This window comes from Andrena cerasifolii, chromosome 14 (assembly GCF_050908995.1).
Source record: "Andrena cerasifolii isolate SP2316 chromosome 14, iyAndCera1_principal, whole genome shotgun sequence".
NCBI lineage: Eukaryota > Metazoa > Arthropoda > Insecta > Hymenoptera > Andrenidae > Andrena > Andrena cerasifolii.
The window spans coordinates 2,633,293-2,645,527 of record NC_135131.1 but is presented as its reverse complement, the minus strand read 5'-3'; the positions used below and the strand labels follow the sequence as shown (position 1 = coordinate 2,645,527).

The following is a 12,235-nucleotide window of genomic DNA, read 5'->3' as shown; positions in this document are numbered from 1 at the left end:
TGTATCTAACTACTTATTTAGGATTTTTGACAATCGCAGCAATCGCATCGGCTCTGTTCTCACCAATTACCAGGTCTCACTGCGAGGAGGTCGCAGCGTTTCGAGGCCCGTAGAGAGACTGCCTATTTATGTTTTATTCAGAAAATCTAATGACTCGAATGTAATAACTATTAATAAGAGAAGATTCATAAAACTCATACGAAATATTTAAACTTGAGAAACGTAACTTGTATCCAAAACATTAAGCATCTCGAATGATTGTAAAATTAAAGAAATATTGTTTAGAATGTTTAAAACGCGACACTAAAACTTTTATCTCGAATTTAATACATATAAATATATATATATATATATTGCATTTTTCTACGCGTATGGAAGCACATGCATAATGTTACTATTCACGAGTACTAACAATAAGTATGTATTCGTGGTCCCTATGCTCGCTACAGCAATCGTTTTGTTCGGTAGCATGTAGAAAGATTGAACGAGTTGAAAAGTTGTACTGCTATCTCTGCAGATCGCCCCCCCCCAAGAGTAATAAAATAGAAAAATATTATGACATTGTGTATAATTCTGTATAAATAATTAATGTGAATTTAATTATTTAGGCTATAGTACCAGATAGAGATATTAAAATATAAGTTACAAGCAAATTTTAAATCTTGTGAAAGAGGGTTAAAAAATGTACTTATGTACTTTTACATGTTTCGCCCCCTCCAAGAATGGCTCCTGAACCCGCCTCTGCAGATGACTCGGCAGCTTCGGGGGGAGGGGGATGGACCCGAGATGAAACCCTGACCAGGTCCTCAGCAAGTCCAGGAAGTCCAGTAGGTCCAGGTAGCTCGGCAACTGCAGGGTCCCCGGAGGTCCTCCAGGCCCGGAAGACCGACGACGACTGAGTACATGGAGCTCCGTGAGCTTCCCTCTTAGACTTTGAGAAATGATGTTCCCCGATCAAAACAAGGTCGACGGTTAATTACAATTGCGAAATCCAACGAATTCTTCGGCAAAAATGGATTTTCCGCTAAAATATACATTCCAGTGGCTATTGCTATGACAAATAATGTTAACAACATTTACACTAACCGCCCAGTAGAAATTATTATTAACTTTGATCGATAGAACTTGAGATATCAAGCAATTAGTAACATTTGATCTGGACTTTGCAAATGATTTTCTACGCCGAATGAATTCTCTTTTATTCTGAATGTTTAATTTTATTGTTCGATACATTAATGTTAATGCTTATACATATCATATAGTATTATTTATAATGTATAAATACGTTTTAGTTGAACTTAGTGTAAGTGAATAGTTGCAGGAATATTTGAAGAAATATGAGTGACATACTTGTTTCTCCCCCTTAGTTAATAACATCGACGAAGTATAGGATAGAGCCACTATCATTGGTGCTACCACTATTACTGGTCCAGTAATCGATGAAATTGATGCGCGAATTGAGAAATCACGAGATAACATGTACTACGACGTGCACACACTTTGCTGAACCGATGAATTTCTCAGGGCTAGACAAAATTTTATTTCCCAATGCGGGTTTCAAAAGTAACGAGATTTGCAGTTGCATCTATGCACCCCACGACATTCACGAGTCATGCAACTTTCTGCGAGGCTTTTAATAGGAACCAATTATTATTACTTCACTAGAATGATTAAACAGTGCATTAGAAAGTTGCAGGAATGTCAGTAACACCGTGAATTTTTAATACTTTTCGGCGTACGATACGTGAAAGGGTTCTACTACACGCAAAGTACTAATAAACAATGTCATCTTGAAATTTATAGCTTGCACGGGCTTTGAAGAAATACCATTTTTGTGCGCCATAGTGTCTTGATCCTCAAAATGGATTTTCGGAGGGAAATCCACGTGAGTCGTTGACAAACCGAGCCAAAGCATAGCGTAGCAAACTCTCTCTCTAAACAAGTCACGCGTATACAAGTACGCACACACCTTTCAGCATTTCAACACATTTCAGAGTAGTTGCTGAGTTGGACGCTGTTCATGAGCAGATGCCACTACATTCAGAGCTCAATTTATGGGTCGGTAATGCAGTTTGGCTGGCGACACGAACATCCATAAGGTGATAGGTCTATCCTATACCTCGTCTGTGGTTTAAGAGAAATTTACAATTAGTTTCATTACGTTTATACAGATATTCAAAATTTGAATTATTTTATTCATGACGCTATAATACATCATAGAATTAATAATTTAAGTTCCTAAAGTGAAGTACTAGTATTTTTTTAAACTAGGGGAAGTTTCTTTGCCGTTAGTCGATGGTTTTGCACTGTGACCCAATGTGGTTACGCTTTCCAAACTTACCACGAGGGGGACTGCGAACAGCAGCTCACAATCAGTTTCGCTTCATCGTAACTTTCAGTACAAAAAAATGCAAAGGAAGCAGCTTAAACTCTGAGGATGAGTACATCTTGTACTTACTCACATTTATATTTTCAAGAATTTATTTTATTAAATGTAATCCTTTTGTAATTCAATATTACTTATATTTAATAAGTAATCTTGAAATCAATTCATCCAACTCTTTTCCCTGTCCCTTCTTCTATATTCCCTCTATAAAGCGTCTTTTGGGACAAAGTAGTGCTTGTACTTTCTGTTAACGCGAATGATTGTAGAAACTCCTGTAGGAAAATTTACCATTCCTTTCCTATCATATTTCCATTGCAATCCTATTTTGGATACAACCAATCGGCGGACGCGATTTTTATTAATTTATTATTATTATATGTTACAAAATAGAGTAATATTTATTGACATAATAGAAGCACACGAGGTGTGTTATGCAAAAGGTACTAGAAAAGTTCTAGAAAAATTACGCGGTACATAACGTATATAATACATAGGTATGCCAAGAGGGGAATCCCGCTTGGCGAATGACGACGCTCTTAGCGTCATTACTGAAACCCCAACAGTTGTACTATGGGCCATGCAAAATAATCTCTTAGGCCGGTATTCATAGTCGCTACTTATTCTTAAGCAAATGCTTAAGCATGCGGCATCCTCTACTAATCTAGTAGCTAATAAAGGGTGCCGAATGCTTAAGCATTTGCTTAAGAATAAGTAGCGACTATGAATACCGGCCTTACAATTGATTACTATACCGCTAGTACTTTTCAGACGAAATACTTAAACAGCTACCATAGCTTCTTACGTTAAATCCACCTTCTACCTTTATTACTGATCTACGACCGTTTCAATAAAGATTACTAAAATTAATCCTGCTGCACTATCGAGAAACGAATTCCTGCCTGAGTTACTGTCGCATTTCCCAAATCCTGATTAATAACGTAAGAGTGGCAGCGAAGTATTCACAATACAACGAGGAGACACTTCTGTTCTAGAACTTTAAGTCTTTCTCAGCAAACAGGATCAAAGTACAAACAGAGAAACGAGTTGTAAACCTGCTTCACTCTGAGATATCAGGATGCTTTCAATTCGAGGGCTAAACGTAGATGTAATAGTGAACGAAACTTGACATTAATCAAGCGAACAACACTAATTGAATATATTCCAATCATGTGGATATAACTGCAATGAATTAATGAATTATGAATTTAATAAAATTACCCCACCTTGGTCGAAAAACAAAGTTAAAAAATTCTACTTTTTAATCACAGCATTTCTATGATTTATGCCCTCGAATCAAGGTTAATATGTGCAGCTAATTTCAATGTGTGAGCAATATTTACTTTTGGTAACCTGATCAGGTTTTCAAAATTTCCCGGAAATGTAATATGTTTCGATTGTAAATAACACAGGGACAGAATTAATACGCGGGTCGGTACATTATGTCGCGCCGGATAAGTCGAGGTCGGGGTGAGAAGCTGAAGAGACGGAAGAAAAAGGTTATTGATCCAGTGAAGGAGGAAGCAACCGCGAAGAGAATCGCAGTGATCCAAGCAAAGAGACAGAAAATCATAGACCAAGTTAAAATTTCGTTGCTAGAGAGGAGGATGCACAAACGGGAAATTCAGAACGCACGCGTCGAGAAGGAAGAGAGGGCCCGTGATAAAAAACGCAGGGATGCTGAGGCGGACGATACTGAGAGACAGATGTTACAGGTTTCTGAACGACGCGATGAAGTTCCAACGAAGTTTTCTATAAATCCTTTAGCAATAATATGTTAAAAATATTCACGCGATGTGTGATTTGTAACATACAAGAGGAATCGATTTTAAATTATAAAGATACAGTATTATCCACAGGGGAATAAATATTCGATTCAGATTTTTATTTGAAGTAAAAGAATGTAGAAAGTATGAGCATATTTTTTATTAGGGCTTATATTGATACTTAAATGAATCATTTGGTTACACTTTTTTTTTATTGAAGCATATGAAGCCTTAAGGCTTATTTAGCTGTATAGAGATTTATACACAATGAGCAGTGGATTCATACGCGTAATTTACATTTTTCCAAATAGTTACATAAGTATTTACAAGCTCGTATGTTCGGTTTAGCAATTATCATTTCTATGTTAAGAGGTAATTGCAATCGGATTCGTCGTAGGTTAGCAATCAGTTCCACTCTCTCAGCATTATATAACAGGCATTGCCATATCACGTGATTTAAGTCCTGATCGTAATTGCCACAGGAACATTTTGGATCTTTGAACCCATTTTGGATCTTTGAACCCAGACCTACCCTTGCCAATGATGCCGGCAATTTGTAGTGATTGCATCTACAGCGGTTGATTGTTACTATTTGACGCCGATTTAGATGTTCATATGCAAACCACGGTTTGGCACTTTCACTGTAGCAAGTTTCGAAGTATATTTTTCCTTTTGTTAAAAATTGTTGTTTAATAATAAGATTGGTTTGCTCATTCGCAATTCTCTTAAATGTTTCATGATAGTCCGTAAAGGGTGGTTGCACTTTAAACTTGGTACTGATAAACTAGGTATTACACACGAAGATTCAAATTAATTTGTTTTTAGAACTTTAAATCGGTCATCGTGCAGTTTAAGAAATAAGTTGCCTTACAAGTTAGTTCCAATTTAAATTGTACGCAATCGAATTTGAATCTGAATATTTGTAATTCTACATCTTTTTCCTTAGGTTTGTGATTCTCTTACCAATGGCTGCGTTCAGCCGACAAAACCTGTGAGTGATCTCACTAGATTTTACTCTGAAGTTGCACGTTCATTAGTCGACGCGAGTAAAATCTACTGAGATCACTCACCGGTTGCTCACCGGTTGTGTCGGCTGAACGCACCCAATTACTATCACTAATAGTGCACAATACAGGATGGGCGAGGACAAATAATGCAATCAGGCATAGAGTGCTTTCATGTGCAAAAGCAAATTTAAATTCCAGAATAGAATATTCTTACATCAGCCTTCGTTTTTCAGGCAGTCTGTTTTCAGAATTCATCTAGTTCGCGTGCATCCGGCTGAAAAATCGAATTTGTGGGGAATACAACAGTAAATCTGGTGCAACTCCAAGTGAAATTAATTCCTATCTAAAAACAGTTCGAAATTTTGGAATAATATTTTCGAACGAGGTTTTACTTACGCGGCAATGTATTAAAAAAAATCGTCGAGGGTGTATGCACCAGCATAAGTATCTGCTCCATTGTTAAATTGCTTTTCTTAAACAGTGAACCCACGTTTCGAAAAAGGTCAGTTCACAATTTCGACTCATTTTTGCACAATGATCCACTTCACTCACAGTTGTGCCATATTTTCTCCACTATTCTAACATCCCTTACTTTATCACTTGCACACGAACCCCAATGAATTTTGAGAACTATTTTCTAAAAAAAAAAGAAGGGTCATGTCAAAGAATTCTATTTCACATTTTCGATTAATTTTTACACAGAAAATTCCGCCATTCCTTTTATTAGGAAATCCACAAATAAATTTCCGTATTTCCCTCATGATATTTCAAAAATTTCTTCAGATGATGTATCTCCCCATCATTCAAAGCCCTCCGTTTGGTTATGTTTAATTTGATCCCCGGGTATAGAACTGAAGAACAAAAGCCTCCGTATAATTTCCTCTATGACATGAAGCCTGGCCGAAAAGCTGCTGAAGCTGCACGAATCTTCAAGCAGGTATTCGACCAGGGATCAGTTACTGAACACACAGTTCAACTCTGGTTTAAGAAGTTTCGTAACGATCGGAGAGTTTCGAAGACCAAAAGGGCCGAGGGCGTACTTCCATCCTGGATGACAACCAATTAAGGGGCTCGCTTGAGGCAGATACACGCACAAAGGTTTGTGAACTCGCGGAAGTACGTGAGTCAATGGCTACCAACCAGTCAAGTCCGATTGGGAAGGCAAAATATTTGGATAAATGAATTTTGCGCAAATTGATTGTGCTTCAATAAAATTGGTGTGACGAGGTCTGGTGTTAGCTACTTGAGAGGAATTGAAATTACTAATTTTGGGGCACATTGGATATAATAAGACACCCTTCGGTAACTTCAAGCTTGCACTAAGGGTTGATTACAAAGACGTACCTGTCAATGCAGTTCCCGAATCTAAAGTTACGTAAAAAATCCGGCGATTAATTACTGGTGGGCATTGTCTACTTTCATGTTCTGAGTCCAGTCATTAAACGTTGCATGATGGACACTCAGCTTTGGTTAAATTAAGTATTCTTGGCTAACCGAAGAAAACTTATTCCCCAGCACGATAATGCTCGTTTCATCGGGAATTGAACGAATTAGAACTCACGGTCTTCAGAGGTTTCTTTGAAAGGCTATCATTTTCTTAAACGTCTATGTAATTAGACAGATGTTGAAATGGCTTTTAAGCAGTACATCAACCCCTAGACCCAAATTTCTACAGTGTCCGATTAAATATGCTAGTTTGCTTGTTAATAGCTTTGTTAGTTCTCACTTACAATGAGATTAATAAAGTACATTCCGCACTGCGTTACACTGACTTATTTAAGGTTAGGGATTAAAAACAGAAATTTATTTGTGGACAACCTAATATGTACATACACACGTTACACGATGGATCTATGTCGAAAATAAGTAAATAGGTGTCCGAGCGTTTCTGCCAATGGGCCTTAATAATAGAGATATTTACATGGAAATTATTAAAAATTTCATAGTGGCCGTGGGGTTTTAATGGGTAAAAATCCTAAACTACCCTGCCGCCCCGGGGAATTCTCCTCTGAAGGAGTCGGAGTGCCTTTTGAAGATTTCCCTAAGTTAAAAAAAAAATTATAAAGGAAAATAATTTATAAAAAAATAATTTATAAAAAAAAATTTGTAAAGTTTTTTTAACGCGGTGACATCTTTAAAAGGCACCCCGACGCCTCCAGAAGGGAATCTTCCGCGTAGTGTGGGATTTTTACCTACTAAAACCCCACGGGCACTATGAGATTTTTAATAATTTACATGTAAATATCTCTATTATTAAGGCCTATTGGCTGAAACGCTCGGGCACCTATTTACTTCTTCTTTATATCTTTCTAATTGTCTCACTGTGTTTTCTATCTGTTCCCTCAATTTCTACCTCCTTTTCTTATTTCGATCTGTCTTCCGCACTTGATATCTTCCGTTCCACCCCACAGATTCGCGAGGACATGAGCGCAGTCATAGAGACTGGCATAAAGTGCGTGTACACTGCTGTAATCATCCCCGATAAGATCAAGTACGACGGCCGACGAACTCTAACGATCCATGGTGTCAGGTACAAATTAAGGAATAACTTGCACCTCGTGGGCTGGGGAAAGGAGGCGGTCACGATGAGTTCGGCGTTTGAACGAGTTGTCGGCAAGCAATTGAAAAGAGGGTGGATGGTGGTACCCCGTAAATCGGTCTTCATGATGTGGAGCTTCCCAGAAGCGTTTCCCCCGTTAGACAGCCATATCACCTACGTCGAGGCGGGCACCGACGGGCATCCGGACGAAAAGTCCGTTGTCGCGACCAGGAGAATCGTCAACTACTGTAAAAAGTTGAAGAGGAGGGATCTGCTGATAGTAATGCTCTCGCGAGGGGTCGACGATCTCCTATGCTGCCCACGCGAAGAGATTACGCTGAGGGACAAACTTCGAGTAATAAAGAGATTGAAGGCAGCCGGAGCGACTGACGATGAAATAAATACCGTGAGAAATAAGCTGTCTGCAATTAGAGGTAGAGAACTGAAGCTTAAACTTGCATTATTTGCACAGTTAAGTGATTTCAAGGATATTCCTCGCGAGTAACGTGTACATAGGTATTTATTAATGCTAACGGATAAGCAGTGGAAAATGATGATTAAACGATTTCAGTCTTGCTCCTTCTTATGGAGTGGATTAAAGTTTAAACTTTGACTAACGGAATCGTAAATAAATGGTAGATTTTTTTTTTATTTAATTATTCACTAGGTGTATCAGCTAATATTTTTATTTATTTTATATTGATAATGCGATACGTGTAATACTATTCAACTTACTACTTTTGAGCTTTTTATAAATTACGGGTAACCTTTAAAATAAATGGAACAAATTTTCACTTCATTTCATTTTTCAATTCATATATTGGCGCCCTTTTGTTGTAGGAAATAATCGCTATATTAAAATATAGATTTATCTTTTCTATAGATTTATTTATAATACTGGGTTAAACATGCAGAAGCATGTTTTATATTTTAAAAAATGATAGATAAGTGGAGATAAATGAACGATTTTGAAACTTACACATTGAGTTAAGTGTTTTCCTAGTTTGACGCACAGAAAATAAGGCAAACTTGTGGGAAATTTTTAAAAGAAAAGTATTAAAATTCCAAACATTGCAGGTTAATTAATTAACATTCAAAGAATGTGCTCAAGTTTTGTTATGCAATAATAATAATTTTGTTTAAAGTTACAATGGTAGTAGTAATAGGGGTTTGAAAAAAGTTTGTTGCTAGCGGACATGACTCTGATTGTCGTAGTTATTTAAAAGAAAAAACGCAACATTTTTCTTAATCTCTATGAGTGTGGTTATCGTATCAACCAGAATCAATAAACAATATTAAAAAACACAAAAATCTTTTCATTTTTCGGAAAAGAATTCGTTAGCTTTCTGCGTTGCAAACTATGCGTGCGATAACCTCGCTCATATATACTCCCTTTCATTTAAGAAGGAACCTGCCGACCGACGAGTTTAGAGCGGTTCTGCGCAGGTTGACGCTCATTGGTGCCGGGAGAAGCCACTATTGGCTGTATCCCCACCAACGCTTTTTCGGAGCCAATGAGCTCATTCTACATGCGCGAAACTGGTTCCTTCTTAAATGATTTTTGGTGTAGATTAAGAAACATTTTGCCTTTTTTTGTTTTAGATGACTACCACAGCCAGAATCAGGTCCACCAGCAATGAACTTTTTTCAAACCTCCTCTTCCTGTAACATTGAACCAGCTTATTATTATTGCGTACAAAAAATTGAACACATCCTTTGAATGTCAATTAATAAATATACAAAGTTTGGAATTAAAACAGCCCATTCTTTTCTTTTAAAAAATTTCCCAAAAGCCTTATTTTCGGAGCGTCAAACTATTGAGAACCGTTGAACCAATCTTCTTCCCATCATGGTTTCACAAAAGCCATGTACAAACTGTAAACAATTTTTATCATAGGAGGCGATCTGGCACGGCTCGCCTATCCAGCCAGAGTCGTCACGTTGATCACGTCAGACGTTTCTTCAGTTCCAATGACCCACATGTCAGGTGGTCCATGCGTATACGATCCCAAAGATCTAACGGCTTTGGCCATTTTAGTGAAATACAGGCTCCTCGCCAAGCTACCAATGAGCGTCAGGGAACTAGCGGAAGAGACTATTCCGTGGACGATGGCTGCAGACAAGCAGGTGGGCAAAAACGGAAAGTACAGGTTTGTCCACGAGTACGTGATAGCCTGTAACGCAGACGCCATGGAGCGCATGTCCGTGGAGGTCTTCAAGTTAGGCTTCTTCCCCCTCAAACTTAATTCCACTTGCTCCGGCACCGTCCAAGAGTTCGCAAGAGAGTACGTTAAAGTGACGTCTCTGATGATACTGGGAGTCGAAGGGAAGATCAATAAACTGGACATGTACGAAGAGATGAAGGACAGCCCTGTTTGTCCTCTAACTGATAAAACTGTGCAAGAGATATTCCCGGCCAAGGACAAATGGGGTCTGGGATTGTGCCTCCTATTGGGCGGCCGGCAAACTGTCAATCTTTGCGCTAATCCCGGCAAGGGTGGACCCAATCAGGAGCTCGCTCTGTACTTTTCATTATATTGGTATATGCGTACACAGCAGTATCCAATTTTGAGAGAGTACACAGTCTGGTTCCTGGGCGGCAGCTCCTACGGGGCAGATGGCAATACCCCCCAAACTGGCGCTTTCGGCTACAAGAGCCTGGCCACCGATGTTTTCCCGGAATACGAAAAAGCGCAGAGCATATTCAACACTGCTTACGTGAAGTGGTGGCAACTTAAGGAGGATAAGCGCAACGCCTTCGTGATAGCGGTAAAGTTTTTAGTTGATACGCTTGTACCGTTCAGAAATTGATGAACACGGGTTTATAAGGCCACTTTCGCGGCGCAGTAAAAATTAATAATCTCCCTCTGCTCTTTCGCCGACATTGTCACAGAAACTTTAATAACGCTCGATGTTAATGCAGCGAAATATTTTTTGCGCATCAGTCTCATAAACAGGGGCTTGGAGCTAACTTTTTAATTTGGAAGTTTTAATGCGCTTCGTTTGTAAAAGCGACGCGACTAACATTCTCCTCTTGTACTTTCAATTTCCGTGACTTGCTTCATATGTACTTTTAATATCACTGTTCCTTTTTGTCCCTATAAAGCGGTCTCTAAACTTCTGATAAGCCGTGAAACACGATTCTTAATTTTCGGTGGCTTTAATTTAGTGTTTTCTTTTAGCGACGTATATTGAATTTGTCTGACAGTAATTATTTTCGTTAATATTAGTAACACGTATATGAATATAGCATGAGCTAGTTTTCTTTACAGAGTAATTTTAGAAATGGGGGCTGACTGTAGTTCCCCTGCGTGAAAGTACGAAAACGAAGTACAAGGAAAAATTATTGAATGTCAGAATGAAAATTATCGCCTTATAATATAATTTTGGTATTTGATGCAATTGGCACTCGCGCCTTTTTCTTTAATGGCAAGAAAATAATTATGTCGTGGAAAGATAGTCCTCGTTATGTCCCCAATTTTTTGTATCTTCGCGTAGGAGGGAGCCTCCTGTATAATGACGCAGATGTTGCAGGTTCTGACGCCAGATGGCAGAACTCGGATATTCTAACAATGGCGCCTTATTTTTCTCACAGGATGCTCGTAAAGAAATGGAGGATCTGGAAGATATACGGAATAAATACGCTGCTATTCTACCTGGTAGAGTTTTAAAAGAAAACAACACAAACTTGTTTTTCTTGAGCATCAATCACGAAGATGAGTTGTTAGAATTAAAGACTGGAAACTATTATACCTTCACGAACGTCGGAGATCTCCATATCATACGAATCGTCCGCTTTCAATGTAACTGCGATAGTGTCTGTCACGGAACTGGAGAAAAGATATGCCCCGATAGAGAGTGTCCTGTCAATCGAACGTTATCTGCTGAATCGCAGTTCAATACACAATACTGTTGCCGCGTGGGGAGACGGAAAGATGATTGATTGATGTCGATTCCATAGGCAATTAATGTATTACACTGTCAGAAATAATTATTGTAAACGCAAATACGTGCAATTTTATAACAATTTTAAAAACGGCCTAAGAATAAATGTTAAAATGGTAATACAGAAATTAAAATGAACAGAGAATGAAATTACTAACGAAGGAATCACATGCATTCACCGTCTGCTAATCGAATGCTATTACATGGAAATATCGGTGCGAATTTCTATTTCCGCAAACTCGTATTTCGCGTTGATAAGTTGTGAAGAATCATACAGAATTATCGTTGCGTAAAACTTCAATCAAGGCAGCTGGCTGGAGGGGGACTGGGGAGCCCCAGCCTCGTCGTTTAAACTCGTTGGTACGCCTGAGGCGAAATGATTTCTATTGAGCGATCGGTTTTTCGAGCAGGAATGAATGGAACGAAAATCCCAAGAAGCTCATTTCGCCCTTCCTTGACATAATAGAGATCTTCTAGGCCAGCATGTCCCATGGGTTCGGTACCAATCCCGTTCAACAAAGCCTCGGGAATGGACTCGGCTAACTCAACGACACCTTCCTGGTATAGTGTGCTTTCTGAGTAGGTTCTTCTTAGC

The 12,235-nt window shown here is 38.6% G+C and overlaps 1 protein-coding gene across 1 annotated transcript; it reads left to right on the top strand.

The window, feature by feature from the left end:
- The first annotated feature begins 3,825 nt into the window (after positions 1-3,825).
- LOC143376563 (glycerate kinase) lies at positions 3,826-11,638 on the top strand. Its single transcript, XM_076827042.1, has 4 exons — positions 3,826-4,098; positions 7,568-8,129; positions 9,593-10,464; positions 11,291-11,638. The coding sequence occupies exons 1-4, from the start codon at positions 3,826-3,828 to the stop codon at positions 11,636-11,638; spliced, it is 2,055 nt and encodes a 684-aa protein (XP_076683157.1).
- The last annotated feature ends 597 nt before the right edge of the window (positions 11,639-12,235 follow it).